Below are 23,749 nucleotides of genomic sequence, written 5' to 3' on the forward strand. Positions count from 1 at the left end.
CCCGTGGAATGCTGTTGGTCAAGAATCCAGATTAAATGACAGAAGAGGAAAGTTTAAGCACCAAACTCTTGACTGCTCTGACGTGACTCACTCTCCTTCTCTGTGTCTAGCCCAGACACCCACATGATCTGCGACTCTGTTCTCCTCTCTTACCGGCGGCCGTGTCCTCATTGTGGAGCCTATAATCCCTCACCATTGTGGTCACTGGAATGTGAAATCATGTGCTTTGCCAAATACTGACAATATGATGTGGTTGGTGGCTGCAAGGCCGGGAGCATTTCTAATATCCGAGAGCGTGTGACATATTTCTTAGAATATTTTTAGGAATATGTTTCCGTGACCTTTAATAACATTTATATAAAAATATACTGCACAAATACTTATGGCATGGGTGCAGTGGTAGAGGCCAAATCCAGATCCTGAAATATAAGTGTCAATACCACACTGCAAAAAAATAACAACTCCGTTATAAATGCCTTAAGCAGAAGTGACATCGCATCAATAAACTAAATGGTAAATAATGGTCTTACACTAAGGCCTGTATAATATGAATATTATTTGTTAGATAATGCTGTTGCATTAACATGTAATTACGGGTTTACTCTTGTCCAAGTATAGTAACGTGCACACAATGCCGGCTCTTTATTTTGTAAGGGCCATAAGCAATTTGGTTTTTGGGCCCCCCTCTCATTGTAAGGTGTTGCCATTTCACATGTCACTGAACCAACAAGTGTAGCCAATCGTAAATATCAGTAGCAACCCTGGGGTCTGGCTCTGGGCCTTCAAAGTTGCAAAGTCATAATGTTTTGTGGGTATTCATTATTATAGGCTTAACAGCTCCAACACACCGCTCAACAAATGTTAGGTTAAGCACACCTGTACAAATGAACATAAATACTTGTAAATGCCTTCTTAGGAGGAGCTTCTTAATTTAATCATTTGTAGTGACTATAGTCTAAATGCCAAAGTGTGGTGGAAACACCCACATTCAAATGTCATTTATCTAACTTGCAGTGTTGCAAACTGTCCAACACTTGCTCATTAAGATACTTCTCCCAGTTTCAGTTGACTTTCCTTTTTGTCTTGTTCTATAATTGTGTTGACCTTTTTTTTCTTTTTCTAGCTGACGTAAGATGTGCATCTGCTGTCTATTTGTTGGCAAAAATGGAAAGAAATGTTTTCAGTTTTTGAAGTTGAATTTGTATTTCGTTATTGTCTCATATTGTGCATTGAACAATATATTTTATATGGGGACCCTTTTATTATTTTGTGACGTCATCACAAAACGTTTAGTCTAGCATTTAGGACACACTCACATAATACCTATTGGCTTTAATGGCCCATGTGAGCAATTTTGATGGAACTTATTATTCTTGGTTTGTTAAAAGCATAACTCAGAAACAAATGTGATGCCTTCTGTTATATCCTATAGCCTACTTGCATCGATCAAGGAGAACGCTAATTGCATTGTCTCGTGACAGTATGAATGATTGGATAAACTCAGATTGGAATCAATCATTGAAATAAGGTTATTTCAGAGGGTGCGAACCTGGTTATAAATCAATCAAATTAATCAGTTACCCAACAATGTTTCAATTATATTTCCTATATTTATTTTACAATGTTGAATCAAGCTTTGTCTTCTGGGATCTGGGATACTTTTAAGGAGCATTATTACTTATCGCCTTCGCAGATAGATGCACGTCGCGCACCGCTCCAGTAGCGCGTGTGTATTGGTTAGCTGAGCAGCTGAGGCGGTGCTTGGCAGGAGGATCCGCTCCTCACCACACAGTCTGTGCTCTGCATTAGTTCACGGCTTCCACTCCGAAGACCCACTGCTGCATTCGCGCAAAGTTAACGGACACTTTGCTTTACATCTAAAAGCAGGAGTTTGGACCAGTGGGCCCACTGAGCTGCAACACAACGAAAGGCGTCAGAAAGGTAAAAGAAAAAAGAAAAAAAGAAAAAAAAAGAAACTATAAATCGCTCCGGACTCGACGTATTGATCGAAGTGTTCCTGCATATGTGAACCGCTTATAGCTGCAAACGATGAACAAGTAGGCTATGGGCTGATCATCTCAGCCTGTTGTCATGAATTTCGAGGGAAATCCAAAGGTGATGCACTTGATTACTGACAGTTTTCAGCTGTCGTGCATGTGAGCTTTTGATAAGAGACAGTGAGGCACGTAGTCGTGTTCTCATTACAAAGTAATACACTGAGCCCAACAACAGGGCAGACCTACTGCTTAGTAGACTATTCTGCCCTTTACTTTATTTTATTTTATTTTATTTTTTATTTAAAATAAAACATGCATCTTTTTATGTACCGTTTGCAGGGTGTCATGAATGTCAATCTACTTGGATTACTTTCGTGGGAACCCTACTCTCATCCTATTTAGAGAAGAGTGTAAGGTCAGAGTGGAGACTGAACTATTTGGGGTGTTAAGTCTGAAGATGCTTTGGGTGTAAAGCAAACCCGTATGTTTAAACTCGCCCAGTGTTTAACATGATCTTATCTGACCCCATCTAAGATTGCTGTATGTGTGTGTTCCAGGAAATGGTTAAGGACAATGAAACCTCAATCAGAATAGTCTTAAAATGCCCCAGAGAGTTTTCACTTTGTTTTTGTTTGCGAGATCCTCCATAGTGTGACGTAGAAGGGCGTGGGCGTTGGTGGACACTGTCACTGCTGTGTGGTATGTGTTTCACTTAGAGCTTTCAGAGTTATTTGGTGATTGCAAATAGTTGATTGTGACGTCCAGACCCGCATGCGTAACTGGAAAAACAAAACATAGTGGAAAGTCTTGATGCTTAATCTTTTTTTGCCTAAAGCCTCAGTTTCAGAGCCACTGTATTTCCTGGTGACTCTTCCCTTGTTGAGCTGTGTGTGTTCCTTGCACATTATTTCAAAGATCTGTCGTATGCAAGAGAGTTTTCAGGCATACACAATCAATACTGTAGTAATGACATCATCTCATTGTTGATGTAATCATCTGAGGCTTTATATAAACCAACATTTTAGAACATCTGTGGTTTTAGTTTCTCAATGTTATAGCTGTCATATGGTGCAGCAGCTAAAATGATCAGAGAAATGCCATGATGCCTTTTGTTTACAGACTATTTCACTTCTCTAAATGCAGTGTTCTAGCTTCTATTTAGTCTGCACCTCCTTGCTACATCATAGCATCGACCCACGTCATGTATTAATGACTAGGAATTAACCCGGTTAGCTTTCATTAATATACTATCAAACAGTCAATACTTTATAATCACGTTATATTGATGTGATTAGAATTTGCCTTAGTGCGGCTCAAGTCTCAAATGCTGTAACTTACAATTAACTGTTACTATAACCTATTCTGTTCTAGTTAGGCTCACCTAATAATATTGAGACCATTATTCACACGAGCACATTATAGTGGAGAACACTTTGTGACATTTAATGTTGTTTCATTTTCAGTTGTGGATAGATATGTGGCCGAACGAACCAGGCCAGACTGCTGATACGTGCTCACACTTAACACTTACACCATAAAAGCAATGTGGCTATTGTGTCACAGCACAGGTCTGGGCAGGTTTGAGGGTTTGCGGTTTTACTCAGCTTGGTATGGTGTTCCACAAGGCTGCCTCCACAGAAATCCTTTTTATATAAGTCACATTCAAGTCTGAACACCCAGAGATCATTGGTAGTTCTCACCAAAGCGGGTAGTGAGCAAAAGCCTCGCCTACATTTTCCAAGAAGGCTGTGATTCATGCTGTGGTGAAGAATAGTCTTTTTGTTTTTTTTACTCATGTTTTTTTCCGATTTACAATCCATGTTCATTGTGTTCTCTACTTTTCTAAGGCTTCTACTCACTGGAGCCCGCTGTAGTTTGCATACCACTCAATTTTTCACTCAATGTTATTTGAGTAGACTAGGGAAAGCCCTTTTTAAACAGAGAATGCTCAGCCCTGATTCTGGAGTCACCTTTGACCCTACTTTTTGCATAATTACATAACAGTCGTTTTCAATTGATAAATCTAACATCAGCCAGATCTGTTTTTTTTACTTAAGTAATCCACCTCTCCAGGACAGTGCATGACATTATTTAGTTTGATAAGAATTCTCTTTTCCTTTAAAGTAGCTTAGACAATATTTCATGTTTTTGTTGATTCTAAAAACGCCCAACCTCGTGCCGGCGGCGCGTTAATTTCTTTAGGAAGTGAGTGAAAAAGAGACCGCAGGATGCACCGGGATGAGGTAATGATATCATATTTGAATATGAGATTAATAATGGTAATATGACCATGGTGAAGCAAATACACTTTGATTTAGTCTCGTTCATAAACACAGGATTTTCCGATCTACACGAGCAAAGGCATTAATAATGATTCAAATAGTATTCTTTTCACTGATGGTCTTGTTTGCTGTTACAGGTCATTTATAATCATTAGGGGAAAAAAAGTTTCTCGTAGGCGGTTTAATAGAACAAGCAACACATATACCAGTGCACAGTGCAGTGATATTTACTATACTGAACTAAAGTGAAGCCATAAAACGACCAGGAGAAGTAACGGTAAGGGGCTGTAGGGATACAGAAATGTGACGTAGTGGCTTTTTTCTCTGATAGTTTCCCTGAGAAGATCAAATATTATTGCTGCTTTGTAACTTCTGCCTTGGCCAGCACAGTGACCTGACCTCTATGAGCAAACAGTCCAGTTATAGTAAGGGAGTATTCCCCCTGTTCATGCAATGAGTCACTGTAGCACCTGCATGTAGAATGCACTTTGTGTGGCCTCTGGTTTTGAAGGCCAACCTAGAATCTTCCCAGTTTTCCAAATCGCATTCTCGTTCTTTCGACTATTCTTTCTACTACAGCTGATCATAAAAAGTATGTAGTTTGCATGCAGTAGGCACACAATTGGGACATACTTTTACTTTCATCATAACATCGCACCTTGAACTTGCCTCTTGCTTATATTTCCGTCGCAACGCTGCTTGTTTTCACTCGGAGGCTCCTTCTAAGTGATATAACTTCCAGTGTTCAGTGGATTGTGGGTCAGAATATCCCAAAAAAGCATGCCAATTTACACACTAAACAAACTACTACGACCGGATGTAGTAGGGCATCTGGGGTATTTTTCAGCATGCTGCATTTGTCCACATGTATTGGGACATCCTAAATCTTTTTTTTACCATACTAAATAGCAGAGAAGTAGGGGTATTGGAACACAGCCTAGGGTCATGACGTGGGGGGAGTTGGAGTTGCAGGGGGAAGACTGACGCAAGTGACTGGGCTCCCCCTACACAGAGTGGGCTGACTGCCTCTCTGCTCGTTGGCTAGCGACCCGTAACAGACAGCACTCTGACGGAGAGCAGCTGATGGAGGGAAACACTTTCCATAGCAACAAAGCATGTCCATCCACCCCCATTCTGATAGCCTGATGCAATCATTCTGTACACACACTTCAGTCAAGAGTACTGTTGTAGTTTCGGGAGGGAAAAACAATTGCCTAACATTTAGATGTAGACTTCACTGTCTACCCGGAGAACCTACGCAGCAGTGTTTTCCACCCACAGGATGACGGAGTATATGGCTGGCTTGCACTACTGCAAGTCTTGCAAAACAGCAGATTTCCTTGATACAAGGCGTGGGCGTTATGACAGCTTGCACAAACATTAGCCTGCATGGAAAAAGGTCATCCCCGAGTGTAGGCTACCACCTTGAAATTATTCTTGTGAAGAGAGCGTTGTATGGTCGCTGACAGTTTTAGAATGAGACATTAAGGGTTCATAATTAAATGCATGGCATGTGTGAAGAACTGGATTTTTTTGAATATATATATTTGCAGTTGCTCTGTTGTTTTTCAGTTGAGCGTTCAGAAGTAAAAGTGGGTGCCAGGCTATAGGCAGATGGTTTTTCAAGGACCTTGGGGGAGTAGAAGTTGCTCTCCCATGCTGTTGCTACTTGAAGAACCACTTGAACATTTAAACAGTTATTTTCTGCTATATGACCACTTTCCTCTGCGTAGGGCCAGGAGGCTCCTGCGCATTTCAGCTCAGTATGCAGCACCATATATTGTGTACTGAATATATGTAGCAACATTTTATTCAAACAGAATTATAACTCCGACTGGCTTTATTTAGTTGTACAAGGAACCAAAGTAAATCACACTGAATGATAGCTATGTGACTCCTGCTAGCCCAGATTTAAATCCATGGCATGTATACACAACACAAAGTCTCTATCACATTAATGTTTCTATAAACTAAGGCAACGTAAACAATTCACTCGTAAAGCACCTTCTTCCATTTAACTTCAGCCCAGCAGTGTCTGCTTATCGAGAGCTTGCCTGGAAGTACTTACTCATGGTCTGTAATATTATGTCCCTCCAATCCTCATACACATTTTTCAAACCTACTGAATTATTCATACTTCATTTGGATGGTGGTGCCATTGTTTTTCATGTTTGCGAGGGGAAACAACTTCCTCGGTTTATATTACACCATTCATCTTTCCTGCTCTAAGTGCAGGGAATGCCTTTTTCCTGCGCCCTGCCCTCTGCTCCTGATTCCCATGCATCATGCATCATGCTGCATGCAAATCATTATCTAATCAGGAAGAGAGGAATCAGATTACTCACATAGCCCTGAGATCTTGTTCAACCAGACAATAATGCTGATGATGATGATGATGATACTCAATCGGTAAGGAGGAAAAATAGATTTTACTCGTGATGTCGAGATCTGGAAAACCCAGCAGTTGTCTAAAATAGAGTGTGTTTTATTTGATATATATATTTTTCATTTAATTAGTCATTCTCTTCTCTCCTTTTTTAAACCATTGTTATTTTGGTTACATAATATACGTTTATTTATTTAGATAAGTATTGATTTTTTATTATTATTTTTATTTTGAAGGCTTATTATTGATGTCACTGGTACTGTAGTTATGGCTGTAGTTAATAAGGTTATGTCCACGACATATGGAGGAGCATAATTGTATGTCAACAATCAAGGATAGATGAGCATAGGGTGATGACAGTTGTAGGGGTAATCGGGGGCTGTTGCAATTATTTTTTAGTAATTATAAAAATTGTTAATCATAAAATCATGTTTCTGAAATTAGAAAAAAACAGTGTCCGAGTATGAAATCAGACGCATATTTTAAGAATGAACAGAACAGTGTTTGGGCGGACTTAGTAGAAGGTGTTTTGTTAAATGATCCAGTTTGCTGTCAGCCGCATAAACAGAGCTGCTAGGCAAAGCTGTGACCTTTTGAGGGATTTAAATGAGGACAGTGTGAACCTTTCGGAGTCCTGAGAGAGACAGCAAATGGACCCAAAGCACATGTAAAGAGTGGCTGCCATTTCAGATGATTTCATTTATTTTATCCTCAGTATGTTCTTTGTCCTTTGAAATACTGTGATTTTCTGTTTATCGCAGACAGCTGTCACTGATACCTGCACTGGCTGCACTTTAATGTGTGAGATAACACTCGAGATAGCAGTGTGAAGAACACCTTAACACTGAGGCCCTATTCATCAGACTGAGAAACACCACACAGTCATTTATTAGCTTTAGTTTTGTATTTGAGTACCGGTATCTGGCAATAGAATGGCCTTGATATCTGACCTGATTTCAGATATAAAAGTTACCACATCTTCTGAACTGTTGTACCATGTTTACTATATTTCCCCTATTTTATTCAACCCCCCCCCCCCCCCACACACACACACACACACACACACACACACACACACACACAAGTTATTCCCTTAGCAACAATAACATTGCTAAGTGGGATATTCCCGGAAATTGCGCACATATGCTTGGTTATGAGCCAACATGGTGCTCTTAAAGGACCACACCAGTGTTGTTTTTTATTTTTAGCTCACATAATAATTACTGACCATTTTTCTAAAGCATGCTGTAGAGTTTCTCACACAGAAATTGCATTTCCTACATTATGTTCCAACCTTCTGTTGCCATCTATTTCAGTTAACTAAATGATCAGAATGTTTAAACTGTCCTGACTTGTGCATTCCAACAGCATAGAGAAAATACTTTGTTTATTGTATTGGAAGGTCCATCGTGAAGTGCAGATTGATTTAGATGGTATCCCACTGCATTACCCTATAATGGTTGTGTTGCATAGACAGAGCCTAATGCAGTTTGCAGTGATGGACTACTACACAAACAATCTAAATTAATACAATAGGAAACTATGGATTGCAATATATTCTGCGGATATGGAACATATTTATTAGCTAAATGATGTGAAATCACAGTCCTTACCTATAAAGAAAGACTATGTAACTTTTATTAACAAGTGATGATTATGGGATAATGGTCAAAGGTCAAACAAAGTGTATAAGGTTGAGGAGAAACAAGTAGAACCAAAGTCAGTTAATTGACCCAGCAATGCCTATCAACAGTTTGCTAACATGAGTAAACGTAAACTCATCAGAAAAGCATAATGTGGTATTTCTCTGTGCTTATAACTGCACCACCATCAGTGATCTAAGCTATGTCTTGGCTAGCACAGTTGCTTTACACATTGATTATCAATTGCATTACACATTCTTCAAATTATTCGATCCATCCCCATATTGCTAATAGCATCATTGTATTGACATGCATCTGCACCAGCAACTTCAAACAGGATGTCAGGCTGGCAACTTTTCCCCCTCCATTAACGAGTTCCTCTTCTTTCTTCAATGATTGATGGACTAAATACATTTGTCTTGTTTGGTTTGCTGTCATTAGGGGATCTCCTTCCATTATGGTCAAACAGCATGTTTGCTTCTGACTAATGTATTGCTACTCACGAGCACACCACCAAATGTTCATCTAGAACTAAGAACGACACGCTAGGCCAATTCTCATTGCGATTATATTTTGACCGCCTTTTCTGTGTCATATTCTATTTCATGCTTTCTTTCAGTTTTGTTTGACATTTAAGTCCCTTCCTTTTGTTTTGGCGGGGAGGTCCCCTGACAAACCAGTGCGTTTTTTTTATACCTCTCCACAGAAGAATGCATTGTTTATCTGTCCTTTAACACTTCACTGTACTCTTTGTGCAAAACTAAACCGAACACTCCCTATATATGGTCTTTTATAAATCAAATATGGGCCAGTGAGTGTGTGAAAAGACATTCTGGGTGTAGAGAATCCCTGGAGTCAGATACCATGGGTATTTTTAGCCTCATTTCTACCAGACTTTTGGCCTAGTTTTGAGGGGTCACATGTAACTGATGGTGAGAGATATAAAACAAACAACAACAACAACAAAAAAATGTGTCAGTGTAGCTGCATTTCGAGATAACATTATCCACACAGGCGTAGGGAAGACTTAGGCTAACCACCATTATGTTTTATGGACCACCATAAAATATAATGGTGGTTATAACCATACAAACACATTACAATAATTCATTGTGTTCACCACACACGTTCTACACGGTTCTACATTTCCTCTTGCAGGTACTGACTTGCTTCTGCTTCACTCAAACGTTGAGTGTTGACTGTAATCCTCTGTGTGAACAACTCTCATGGATTTCTACAGTGCATGGCAAGCTGGAAAGATGCTATCTTTTGCTTGCAGCCATACCTTTATGTTGTTACAAAGAGGCAGCAGGCTACTGTAGTGTGCGCCCACCTTCACTTTTCTCTCGCGTCTATACTCTATACTTCACAGCCTCTCTCTCTCTCTCTCTCTCGCCTCTCTGCAGGCAGTCGGTGCAGAAGTATGTCCACCCCCACAAACCCAGAGGTGAAGGAACTGAGCCCTGTCGACTTTATCCAGCTTCAGCAATACATTGAATGTGAGTATACAGTCAGACAAGCGGGCGGGCGAGCTTTCTCAGCGCTAACAGACCCCCCCCCCCCCCCCCTCCCCACTTCCACTTCCACCCACCCACACACTCATGTACACTCGCTCATGGATTCTCATATCTAAAGGAGGCAGCAGTCAGCCACATTCTCTTTTTTTTTCTTTTTTTAATCGTGGTAGACATGTTTTGTGTTCGCCAGATGAATAATGTAAATGTATTGTGCCATCATACGTGTACATGATATTTACATGATATTTCAGATATGTGGATTTAAAATTGGTTATATACAGTATGCTTTTGTTTTTGTTGTTTGTATTGCACTAATGTATCCTTTTGCTAAGCACTTTGTAACCTAGATTTTGAAAGTTGCTGTATTAAGTAAGATTTTACATACTTTCTTACTTACAGTGGAGTAATATGTAAAAAAAAAACTATCTTTTTGAGAGCTCATTCTCATCTACAGAAGTGTATGTGTGTATCTCTATGTATGTGTGTGACCTGCGTGTCTTTGCTTCCAGACTGCAGCTTGAAGGTGAAAGACGTGCTGAGGGAATTTGATGCAGACGGCCGCCTGGCCCGGCACAGACATGGAGAGGTGAGGGGACAGAGTGTCCTGCTGTTCAGATCCACTCGCTCACACAAAACTCACTTAGGTGATGTCAGCTATGAGGCACATTACTGAACTGAAATATAGCCCTCGGCGGGGCAGTTTGTCGAGAAATGAGAATTAGATTTATGTTCATCTGGCAGTTATTAATTGACCTAGGCTGATAAATTACAGTAAAAAGCATCGATCAAGTGGTCTGGGCTGTCTTTGAGAAATATCTTCGGCGCTCTCAGTCCAGGTTGCATAAATAAATTGCCTTCTTGGGTTTGCCCACGCAGCAGCAAGCCCTTTCTTAACAGCGTGCTGGCCGGCCCTCATGCAGTGTAAGCTCAAATGTAATTGAAAAGAGATCGTTCCAGTGCTGTACATCAGTGGAGGACACCGCTGGCTCATCTGTGCAGGAAGCAAATGCAGTAATGTCTAGGGTTAATTTAGCCACATAAAGTCTAATGAGATAATTAGGAGGAAATGTTTTAATGGGAGAATACTGCCATATAGTACTAGTTAATAGCTCCCATGATACACAGAACAAGGACATTATTTTTAAATTATGGTTTGTAAAGGATAATGATGCAGTTTCCTTTGTTTTACTCTGGTTTGCTACTTTTTTATTATTTTTTATTCTCTTGCCGTGACATTATTTATTACTGGAGAAGCTCTGCAGGGTATCAAACGGCGAAATAATGTCAACTAGAAATGGGTTTGTGGTTCACCATTATCGAGGGACTATTGCTTGTCAGCCCCGCAGCGTATTGGCATGTGAGAAAGAAAGTAACCGGGTCAGACAGATGGACTGAAGTCTTGGGTCAGGAGCTTGTTTTTTGTTTTAGGCCAATTGTCACATTAAAAAAAAACCTTACAACCAATACAACTCTGGAGAATTGAACAAAAAAAGTATTGAGAAACATCTTGGACTTTTTCAATCTGGATGCAATTACATGAGTCATGACGCTCAAGCTCTTAAACAAGGCTGTTACAACAAGAAACAACATGGTGGCTACAATGTGATCATCATCTTATTTTCAGAGGAGATCAATTAAAAAGAATGCAGAAGTTGATTTGCACAACACACGCCCATATGTTTTAAGGTGCTACGAGGAACTTTTAAATATTTCTGAAACAGTCAGATTTTTCCTCTGATGATCACGTAACAGCAAGAGACCATCAGTGCAAAGAATGCTACTGTATATGTATATATGGTTTTTCTTAATGCCTTTATCATGGGCACGCTCAGCCAGGAACAACAGCTGGTGTAATAAAAACTCTAATTTGCTTTTGTCCAAAGGGGATGCAAGAATGAACACAAACTGAAAGTTCCTTGAAGCACCTTTTTACGACACTGTATACAAAAATTGCCTCTCTCACATTCATTTTTTTCCAGTGCATCAATGAAGAAGGATTTCGTCTATTCCTGAAGACTTATTTAGAAGTGGAAGACTTCCCAGTGGATCTCTGCCAGCGACTCTTCAGATCCTTCCAGAACTCTGAACCCACCCAGGAAGACAGTGCCAGTGAGATAACACAACATGTATTAACACAACTCACTTGTCTCTACCACTCTACTCTGCACTATGCCCTTATCAATTTACGCCATGGCCTATTTGGCTTACAGTCAGTTATCAACACACGCAGTACTGTTTGGGCAGATATGGTAACCAGAGTATTCACAGCCATCCCTCTGTCCCCTCTCTCCGTCTTGTAGAGGAAGTCTTTCTGAAGGATGTTTCATGTTACTTTTCTCTGCTGGAAGACGGCCAGCCCAGAGACAAGCTGGAGTGTGAGTCCGTTGTTTATTTTTTATGTCCCTAAAATAACGTGAGGGATGACTTAGTTGGTTCCATAACTTCCACTCTCATTTCCTCTCCTTTTTTCTTTAGTTGCCTTCAAGCTCTATGACAGAGATGGCAACGGCGTGCTCGACAGCTCTGTAAGTTGCTGAGAAAAATCTTAAATATATCTTATTATAGGTTTATAAATTGTGACTGTACAGATTCAATGATAATTTTTTTGGCTGAGCTGTTGATCCTGCTGATTTAATTCAAGGTTGATTAACATCTTGTTCACCATTTAAAATAAGTATTGTGTCAGCGACTCCACTAAAACAAGTCTTTTGTTACTTCTTATACAGGAAGTTGATAGGATTATCGCTCAGATGATGCATGCTGCAGAATACCTGGGGTGGGATGTGTCAGAGCTGAGGCCGGTAAGCTCTCAAACTTAAATGAGCATGTACATATTTTTCTTTGTGCCATGACAGTTAGGTAAAGTACGTATAGAAAGACACCTTTGTTTGAACAAGATACCTGTTACATAATTACGCTCAGTATATGGCAGTTCTTGTTACTGATTTGCTAGGGTTGGTCAGGTGATAAGATTATCCCCACCTATACCATAAAAAACAAATTCCAATGCATGACCCGTTTCAGAAATCATATGGCCTTTTTGAAGTAATAGAAATGTATATGCTGATTGGATGATACAATTGAATGTCATTTCATCAGGTTTTGAAGGACATGATGACAGCCATTGATGCAGACAGCAGCGGCACTGTGTCTCTGACAGAGTGGGTGGAAGGAGGCATGAACAACGTCCCCTTACTGGTCTTGCTGGGTCTGAAGGTAAAAAGCTGCACACTCATCTTTTCATTAGGTGTTGGCCCCACACTCCTAGTTTTGTTTAATTTAATTTTCCATTTCATTCAAAAATAAAAATATGTTTATTTTTTTAAGTAAAAGGAAAATGACAGATAATACAAATACATAACATCCACAATGTAGCACATCTAAGTCCATGGTAAAAAAAAAGTAAATAACGAAGCAGATGTCTTGTCAAAATGCCAAGAAGTAGATGTTTAAGAGTACAAGAAGAAAAAGAAAAAGTTCACACATATCCATATACAGTATACAGTACATGCACAGTAAAGCACTATAAAGCAGCCGCAGCCTGTCCATTAAAGAATCTCTGTACAGGGTCCCATATCTTATCAAACACATCTCCTCTATCATGGTTTTATTATGTCAGTTTCTCATGTAGAGAGTATTTCATTTTTACAGCAAGTGTCTCACAAAGTGGTATAGAGCCTACTTTTACTGCTGTTGTGAAACCTTGGCCTTGCATGTCCTTCGCTTCCTCCCTGTCCAGAAGGCATTTCTGCCGACTCAGTGCTACAGGGCGCGGTAATGTCATCTCATCTCATGCAAGCTCTGCACCATTCAGAGTGCTGTGATATTTTCCATTTACTTTGCACTATCATTGCCCACATTTGACAAAGTGCTTGCTTGAAAATAGCAACCATGAGGATGATGCACTATATGCACTTAACTAAGGAAATTAACCACAAGACGAGACACTACAGAAGTTGATATTTCTGGTTCAGAGTGTTGAAAAAAAAACAGATAATGGCCGTTAAAGGTGGTTGTATAGGAAAAATATTCAGACGCAAATTACAAAAAGTAATGCAAGCAAAAGATCGAACAATCTCAAAATTGACAAGGGCTTGAGAAAAAGATGTGTATGCCTGCCGTGTCTCACCGTAATATTGGATCCATAAAAAATAGTTAAACCAGGGACTTCAGTTTATGTTATGGGTGTTGCCATGAATATAAAAGACACTTACTCTTAGACTGCATGCTTGCCCGATCACTATGACGATATAAAACCACAAGCTAGACTTTGTCACTGGGTTTGGCCTATACAACAATGCCAGGGACTTCCCCTCAGGCTATTTCTAGCCACCAATGGTCATTTGAAGCCCGGTGTGCATGTATTCAGCCCCCTCACAGTCGCTATGTGCTGCCTCAAGAGCTGCCAGCTTTTCCCCATGAAGTAAGTGATAGACTGCATCATGTCGGAAAAAAGGAAAAAAAATTTGTCATCTAGATGATAGCTCTGGCCGCTTTGTGAACAGAATGCAAACAACCCTATAAACTAGTGTTGAGGATGTGAGATGGTAGTCAGTGTTGATTTGAATATTCGTGGTTCTGTGCTGCGCTGTATGACATGATATGTACAGCCATTACATGCTGCATAATCAGCAATCTCGTTAAGGAAAGGTTAGTCATGAGTGGGTGTGAAAAACAACGGTGAAATGCAGGCCATTCTCACAGTGGTTTTTGTAAAAGGGTTTATGTGGTTTGATGCAAAAATTTAACAGTTGAAACCAATGAAAGCGTTTTTTGTTATGAACATTCATTTTTCTATTTAAAATGCACATACGTTTTACACTGTGTCAAATATAGTAAACCATGATGTTCTTTTCTGTCTTGCATTGCTTTCTTCAATGATTGCTCTATAAAACCAACCAGATGACCCAGAAGGACGGGCAGCACCTGTGGAGAATGAAACACTTTAACAAGCCTGTTTACTGTAACGTGTGCCACAGCATGCTGCTGGGGCTGAGGAAGCAAGGACTGTGCTGCACCTGTGAGTACCTGAACCCACCACAAGAGGGCGACATTTGAGTGACACTTATCACTCAAACTGTGGCGTCAAAAAGGAGACTTGCAGGATCCTTTATAGCTGAATATTCATCTTTTAGCAGCCTCTTATTTGATACGGCATTTTTTGATACTTAGTATAAATTGCTTAGCGCTTCAAAGAAAGCATGGCATTTTTTTAAAAGATTACCCGTGTTCTGCATGCATATAATGTGTCTTGTTTTGCAGGCTGCAAATACACAGTCCACGGCCGCTGTGCCAACAGGAACCCGGCCCCCTGCACCAGGACGTATGTGAAGTCAAAGAAAGAAACGGGGGTATGCCACTGTCTCCATGACAACATATACAGTGACACTTACAGTCTCAATTGGCCGTTTTTCTGAACCTGAGTGCTCTTATGTGCTCGTTGTAAACGTTCATCCCACATTTCAGGTTCCAGCGCACGACTGGGTGAGTGGGAACTGTGACTCCAAGAAGTGTGAGAAATGCCAGAAGAAGATCAAGAGCTTGCAAGGCTTAACGGGCAAACACTGTGTGTGGTGCCATACGATGGTGAGAAAGCATCTTAGTGTGTTACTGTTTTTTAAGAATATATGGTTATGTTGTTTATGAGCAACGAGGAGAAATGTGCATTTGTGTTGTAAGGCGAGTCAGCGATTGAGGAAAATGCTTGTGGTCAAGATCAGTGAATGTCTACTCACCGTCCACTACCTCTCTGCACTGTGTGTGTGCTGAAGAAAATTCTGGCAATTCTAATGACACAGCCTAGGTTCTGTAAATGGGCATCTAGTGAGCTACAATGGGCCCCTTTGTTTACATACCCTTTTACATAGCCTAGGCTGTGTGTTAACACTAGATATTTTCAGCACACACGCAGTACGGACAGGAGGTGGATCATGAGGAGATTTGAACAAAAAGTGATTTTGGCAATAAGTATTCTCCAGAATCGCTGACTCCAATCTTTAAATGTCCTTATTGTAGGCCATGCACCTGTAATGCCTTGGGTTCAAAGTAACTTTTTTTTCCTCTTTCCACTGTACGCATTAAACAAAGCAGAAATGCAAAAGTTACCTTTTTAAAGACAGATGTGGCTGTCATCACGTTTGTGCTGGTAGTTTATATAATGTGTCACTGTTTATTTCTTACAGCGTCATGACGAATGTGCAGAGCAAGAGCCATCGGAGTGTAGGTGTGGGCTGCTTAGAGACCATATCCTGCCTCCATGGGCGATATATCCTGTTATAAAGGTACAGAACTATCCGTAGGCACATGCACAGTACAAACAGAGCCTGTCACACCAACACAGATCATAACACCAGCCCTGGGGTGTTTATTGTTTTTGGTAAACGCCTCTCACCTGTGTTGAACTTCAGTGTGTATTGATTTTTCTCTGTCATCAAAAGGGAAGAAAAAGCTATTCCATTTTCTCTTGTTCACTCACACTACGCCTTCTTTTGGTCCCTCAAGGAGAGAACAAACTGTGTGAAAAATGGCTGCTCAGGCTCGACAGACGACAGCGAACTCAATATTACTCCTGATGGACAAGTGCTTCAGGTATTATTCTGCTAAACAAAGGCTTTAATCAGTGCTGAATATTACCTCTGTATCATTTGTCTTGGAACTTTTTTATTTAGTTATTAATTAATGTATCATCGTTCTAAAACTTGAACTGTATAGACTACTCCTTGCCCAGCGCTCTCTTGTTGCCGCTGGCATACTCCTGTTTCTGTCGTCTATATGTAAATGTTTGTATGGTGTGTGGTCTGTTTAAATTAAATTGGGCTTTGGGATTAAAAAAAAACAAAAAACAGTTTGAACTAGAACTTGATTACTGTAAATCAATAGTTTTTTTTCTTCATTTGATTGATAACCAAAACATTTATTTATCATTCCAACAGATCAGCCCTGTGCCAAACACCCATCCTCTTCTAGTGTTTCTCAACCCTAAAAGTGGTGGCAAGCAAGGAGAAAGGTGAGTCTAAAAATAGGGAATATGTCGTTGAAGGAATACATATGTAATACTTGCACTCTGTTTAGTTTGATTTTATGTATTTCAGAGTCCTGCATAAATTTCAGTATTTACTGAATCCACGGCAGGTATACAACCTTTCAAACGGTGGACCCGGACCAGGGTGAGTAATGAATAACAATGAGATATAATTACAGTGTTAGATTATTTGAGAACACATTGACCTGAATGCTCTTAGGCTATGTGTCATGCTCTGCTGTTAAAGCTCCCGTCTTCTTTTCTTTCAGACTGAGTTTCTTCAGAAACCTGGAGGATTTCAGGATCCTGGTGTGTGGGGGAGACGGCACAGTCGGCTGGATTCTAGACGCGATAGGTGAGATGGTAGAATTAAGGCGAGACATGACAGGCAAAAAATTATATTCTTTTTATGGAATTTTAGAGATTTTTTTCTACTTTGCTTCCATAACATATCCGACTTATGATACATTTTCTTCTTAAAAACATGCAGGAAATAAACTTTTAAGACATTTACATAGTGTTTTTTGATTCATAAAATGAAAAATGTGGACACGAATATGTTTTTGAAATAAAATAAAGATTTTAACTCCATTATCCAACATCTAGATTTTAGTTTTTTAAAGAGATACATCATCATTTTGACACACTTTTTCTTTCTCTGAATCAGACAAAGCTAACCTGGTGTCGCGGCCGCCTGTCGCTGTGCTTCCTCTGGGCACAGGGAATGACCTCGCGCGGTGTCTGCGATGGGGAGGAGGTGAGAGATGACAGTTGGAGTTTTTATCTTTGTGTGTGTGTGTGTGTGTGTGTGTGTGTGTGTGTGTGTGTGTGTGTGTGTGTGTGTGTGTGTGTGTGTGTGTGTGTGTGTGTGTGTGTGGTGTGTGTGTGTGTGTGTGTGGGTGTGTGTGTGTGTGTGTGTGTGTGCGTTTGAATGATTGTGCTTCAGCCAAAGAAAAGTTCTCAGAAGAAAATAATTTATTTGTGTGTGTGTGTTGCTATTTCAAAGGATATGACGGTGAGGACTTGAGTCGTATCCTTAAAGACATCGAGGGGAGCTCTCCGGTGCTGATGGACCGCTGGAATGTTCAGGTCATCACAGACGAGAGTCAGGAGAAGGGCGACCCCGTGCCGTATGAAATCATCAACAACTACTTCTCTATCGGAGTTGTGAGTTTCCTCGAAATCTAGCACACAAAAGGGAAGTGTTTATTTTTACTGTTTTGTGTTGTGTTTTACATTTTTCTGTGTTGTGTGTGTGTTGACAGGACGCCTCCATCGCCCACCGGTTTCACACCATGAGGGAGAAACATCCACAGAAATTCAACAGCAGGTACACACTTACCTCTTTGGTGGAACATATTTAGCCTCTAGGGCACTAACAGTATCCCGCATAGTAACACACAGAACACAGTTTTTAAAATCATACCTAATAAACAACAAAGCCGACATGGGCAACACTACATTTTTTAGTATTCAGTTTTTCCTGTTTGCAGTAACGGATATTCTTGAAGTTTAAATGAACTGTTTACAGGTGGCTGCTGCAGATGTCTGTGGTAGCAAGTGTTGCATCTCTTCTCCTGCCTCTGAGGAGCTGTGTGACCTCAAAGCTGAAAGTATTCCGTGAAAATGAAAGAGAAAAAAACCTAAAAACTGAAAAAAATTACCTTTTTTTTCATGACTGCAGAATGAAGAACAAGTTGTGGTATTTCGAATTCGCCACTTCAGAGACCATCTCTGCTTCCTGCAAGAAACTGAACGAAAGTCTTACAATCGAGGTGACAATACAGCAGCAGCATTATTGCTGCAAATGCAAATGCTGATTTTGTATTGTGTCTTTGAAACAAAACGGATTCTGTTCTCAAAACCAAAACAGTGTACTGATGCTTGACATTGTCTCTGTCATGTTCATCAGTGCTGTGGGACTCCCCTGGATCTCAGTGGCCTGTCCCTAGAGGGCTTGGCTATCCTAAACATTCCCAGCATGCACGGCGGCTCCAACCTATGGGGCGAGACCAAGAAAGGGGACACGAGTCAGGAAGACCCCGAGGTGATCGTCGACCCAGAAATCCTCAAAGTTACATCCCAAGGTATTTTGTCTTTCATTTAAACACCCATGGATGGTGACCTTAGACCAGGGTGCGTATGAGCTAAATACATGCCACAAACAATGGATCAAGCAAGGATTGTGTGTGTGATTGTGATTATAAAGATGTCGCTTGTAGTGATAATCCCCAATCTCACAGTCTTTCAATTCCTTTCAGTTCAGTTCATTGATTTGGTTTCACAGCAACACAAACTCTGCTCTCTTCAACCCCATTATTTAGAAAGGTCCTGATAAGCCTACCGTGTACTATATTTTCATCAACAAATAGAGCTTAAAGGAGAATGAATATTGGACCAACATTTGTCAGGGGGTCACAAAGAGGACACACGATGATCGTGTTTCTATGTTTACTGGGTGTGTAAACAGGGAACGGTTTGCTAGAACGATTAACTACTTTAAACGGTCAGATGAGGTGTTGGATTCCAAGTGGTCAAATAATAAATGAATGCAGCTTCAAATATCTTATTCACACACACATATTTAAATGCATAAAATGAGACAGGCTCCCATGTGATGAAACCATTAGCTTGATTTGATGCTTTTGATTGTTTTCAAGCTGTTCTGGTATTTTAAATACGTACAACTGTAATGGATTTCTGGCCACTTGAGGGCAGCAGTAACAAGTCAGTACAACACAGAACTTGCCAGTTGATATCGCAAACCTGACATCGAGCATTATTTTTTTTCATCTTATTTTGAGTTATGTATGTGTCCACCTGTCCAATATTCACTTTTCCTTTAGGTATGAATTTGGTCTCCTCAAACTCCTGGGGAAAAAAAGAGGGAAAATATTTAGATCTGTTTGCCACTTGATGGGAATGCTGTTCACATACTAATGATCCATCAGAGAGATCCTCCATTCTCACAGGATCCATTTGTTAATGATAATATAAGGATCAAGCATCTGTGAAACACATTTCCCCTTTGATTTGAGAACATATTTTCATTTTATTATTAGCCTATACCGTTCATGTATCCGGTAATGTAATGGATCCACCGAGATTGAGTTACTGTATTGATTCCCACTCTGTTTCCTGATGCAGGGTAAATATGATGACATGTTCCCCTTACCGAATGGAAAATACTACCTTATAATAACACTCGTAACGGATTTTTCGGGATGATAAATTGAACCAAGTGTACTTGTTAATGCATCTGCGCCTTGTTATGTGTTGTATTTTTTTTTGTCTACATAATAAAATAAATAATTAGTTAAAACATGTTAGAAAAATGTGATGACTCATATTTAGGTTTTTTCTCAGACTGACCGATGTCCATTTGTTGTTGTCAGATCTGAGTGACCGTCGAATAGAGGTGGTGGGCCTGGAGGGAGCCATAGAGATGGGACAAATATACACAGGTCTGAAGAGCGCCGTGAGGCTCGCCAAGACCTCACAGATCACCATCAGGTGAGAAGCAGCCACACAGAGACATGTTCAGACCTGTCCTGCTCTGGGGTCTTTATCTCAACAATAGCTGGTAGTTTACTGTGATCACCGGTTGAGGGTGACACTTAAAGGCTTTTAACATAACAATAATTAAGTGTTCTGGCTTTATGTGTGGGTTTTTTAATTTCAAATAAGGGCAATTTATTTTGTTACTGTAAGCATTTCTTTGATTCCTCTGTACTTTACCCCCAGGACAAAGAAAGCATTACCGATGCAGATAGATGGAGAACCGTGGATGCAGCCTCCCTGCACGGTATGTACCACAACAAAACAAACGTGGCTTCTTCTATAAAGGTGGAGTCTGCGATTCTGGAGAATGCTTGTAGTCCAAATCACTTTTTGTCAAAAAATCACTTTTTGTCAAAGTCAATTAATATACAGTCATATGAAAAAGTTTGGGAACCCCTCTCAGCCGGCATTATAATTGACTCTGCTTTCGCAAAAAAAATATAAAAGTGGTATGTCTTTAATTTACCAGGAACAGCTAAGTACTGGGATGTTTTCCAAACAAAGATTTTTTGAAAAGCAGTATTTGGTTGTATGAAATAAAATAAAATGTGAAAAACTGGCTGTGCAAAAATATAGGAACCCTTGTGGTTTTGTTGATTTTAATGCCTGTAACAGCATGTAAAACTGATGACTTTAAACACAAACTTGGTTGGATTATGTTGTTAAGCCTTGAACCTCATAGAAATGTCTGTTTAATCATGAGAAAATGTATTTTAGGTGCCTAAATGCAAGTTGCACTTCTCTTTGACTCTCTGCTGAAGTGAGACAGAATGGGATCATCAGAACAGCTCCCAAAAGATCTGAAAAACAAAGATTGTTCATTGTCATGGTTTAGGGGAAGGCTACGAGAAGCTTTCCCAAAGGTTTCAATTGTCAATTTCGACTGTAGGGAGCGTTATCAGGAAATGGAAGGACACAGGCATAGTGGCAGTTAAACCCAGGCATGGCAGACCAAGAAAAAAACAGGAGCGGCATAGGTGGAGGATTGTGAGAATGGTTGCACACAACCCACAGATCACCTCCAAAGACCTGCAAGAACATCTGGCTGCAGATTGTGTATCTGTACATCGTTCAACAATTCAGCGCAATTTGCACCAAAACATCTGCTTTTTATAAAGACCAAATAAGTTAATTTTTGTCTCATCAGTCCAAAGTATTTTCTTCCAATATGAATCTGGCTTGTCTAAATGAGCTTTCGCATACTCCATGCAACTGTATCTGTGGCATGGGCGCAGAAAGGGCTTCCTTCTCATCACCCGGCCATACCGATGTTTTGGTGCAAATTGCACTGAATTGTAGAACCATGTACAGATACACAATCTGCAGCCAGATGTTCTTGCAGGTCTTTGGAGGTGATCTTTGGGTTGTGTGCAACCATTCTCACAATCCGCCGCATATGCCGCTCTTGTACTTTTCTTGGTCTGCTAGACCTGGGTTTAACTGCCACTGTGCCTGTGTCCTTCCATTCCCTGACAACGTTCCTTACAGTAGAAATTGACAATTGAAACCTTTGGGAAAGCTTCTTGTAGCCTTCCCCTAAACCATGACAATGAATAATCTTTGTTTTTAAGATCTTTTGTGAGCTGTTTTGATGATCGCATTCTGTCTCACTTCTGCAGAGAGTCAAAGAGAAGTAGAACTTGCATTTAGGCACCTAAAATACATTTTCTCATGATTAAACAGACCTTTATATGAGGTTCAAGGCTTAACAACATAATCCAACCAATTTTGTGTTTAAAGTCCTCAGTTTTACATGCTGTTACATGCATTACAATCAGCAAGACCACAAGGGTTCCCATATTTTTGCACAGCCAGTTTTTCACATTTTATTTAATTTCATAAAACTAAATACTGCTTTTCAAAAAATCTTTGTTTGGAAAACATCCCAGTACTTAGCTGTTCCTGGTAAATGAAAGACATACCACTTTTATATTTTTTGTGTGAAAACAGAGTCAATTATAATGCCGGCTGAGAGGGGTTCCCAAACTTTTTCATATGACTGTATCCTCATGATCCGCTACCTGTCCGTACTGTTTGCATGATGATGTTAATTAAAACCCTAGGCTGTTAAATGGTAAGTGAAAAAAGGGTATGTAAGCAAAGGAGGCACAATGTAGTTGCTACATGCCCGTTTACAGAGCCTGGGCTCTTTATTATCACCGTGAGGAGATATTCACTGATTTTGACAAAAGGGGATTTTGTCAACAAGCATTCTCCAGAATCGCTGACTCCACCTTTAAAGGAAATGTTATTTTGACAATAACATGTTTTGGTTTGATTATACTGTAACATAATGGACATTTACATTTCCTTTTCAGATTCACATCACACACAAGAATCAAGCCAGTATGTTGATGGCTCCACAGGGCAAATCATCTGGTTTTTTCAACTACAAATAAAAAACCACCACTGTGACGCAGCCACATGCACTCGTTTACTGTAAATAGAGAACTGACACTTTTCTGCATGTCTGTAACACGTAACAGAAGCATACCACTGTATGAATGCAAACTGTATTATTATTATTAGAATATGTAAATTCATCTGACCAAATTTACTCTGTGTTTTTATCGATACTCAACACGTACGAAGGCTTCACAGTTAGTGGACATGTTGCTGTGTAGGAAAATATATCATGCCAAAAAAACTAATATTCAGCTTCTTGTGCCTTTTACAAGCTCTCTATGGTTATGGCTTCAGTAGAGGACAAACAGAGGTTTGTGTAGGCATGCACTTTGGACATACACCTTGTAGTATTGCTGTTTGGATGTGGCTGTAAAAATGCTGTGAAAGCCAGATATATATTATAGTCTTTCAATATTGAACCAGAAGTGACGAGTAGATGAGATTATATTAATTAATTTTCTTCATACAATTCAGAAGATACTTGAAAGTGTTTTGGGGAACAGGAATTGGAAAAGCATTGCCAAAAGGGCTGCATGTTGATCCACAGCAGCCGCCAGCCTACACTCTGCTGTTCCTACACGTGTGTGTGTGTGTGTGTGTGTGTGTGTGTGTGTGTGTGTGTGTGTGTGTGTGTGTGTGTGTGTGTGTGTGTGTGTGTGTGTGCGACGTGCGTGTGTGTGTGTGTGCTTGCGTGTGTGTGTGTGTGTGAGAGAGAGAGAGAGAGAGAGAGAGAGAGAAAGAAAGGAGAAAGCCTTTTGCTGTAGTTTTGTGGCGCTGAAAAGCTGAGATCTGTTGGTCCAGACTGGTCTAAATATATGTAGTTAGTTATTTAAATGCTATATTTGTCATATCATTTCAATGTATCTGCAAGATGTTAATATAATAAGCCTGAAATAACACACAATGTAAATGTTTTAATAAATCGTCTGGACGTCA

The 23,749-nt window shown here is 40.0% G+C and overlaps 1 protein-coding gene across 1 annotated transcript; it reads left to right on the top strand.

Annotated features, from left to right (window-relative positions):
- Nucleotides 1–1,817: 1,817 nt before the first annotated feature.
- Nucleotides 1,818–23,749, top strand: dgkaa (diacylglycerol kinase, alpha a). The gene is made up of 24 exons (XM_080030404.1): nucleotides 1,818–1,941; nucleotides 9,715–9,807; nucleotides 10,335–10,411; nucleotides 11,805–11,934; nucleotides 12,126–12,200; nucleotides 12,301–12,350; nucleotides 12,552–12,626; nucleotides 12,925–13,041; nucleotides 14,728–14,845; nucleotides 15,088–15,176; nucleotides 15,292–15,411; nucleotides 16,008–16,106; nucleotides 16,327–16,413; nucleotides 16,758–16,831; nucleotides 16,917–16,991; nucleotides 17,116–17,201; nucleotides 17,514–17,603; nucleotides 17,853–18,013; nucleotides 18,112–18,176; nucleotides 18,531–18,621; nucleotides 18,759–18,933; nucleotides 20,242–20,359; nucleotides 20,591–20,651; nucleotides 22,726–23,749. The coding sequence occupies exons 2-24, from the start codon at nucleotides 9,732–9,734 to the stop codon at nucleotides 22,804–22,806; spliced, it is 2,190 nt and encodes a 729-aa protein (XP_079886530.1). The 5' UTR covers nucleotides 1,818–1,941; nucleotides 9,715–9,731; the 3' UTR covers nucleotides 22,807–23,749.

This window comes from Ammodytes marinus (assembly GCF_949987685.1).
Source record: "Ammodytes marinus genome assembly, chromosome: 7".
Lineage (NCBI taxonomy): Eukaryota > Metazoa > Chordata > Actinopteri > Uranoscopiformes > Ammodytidae > Ammodytes > Ammodytes marinus.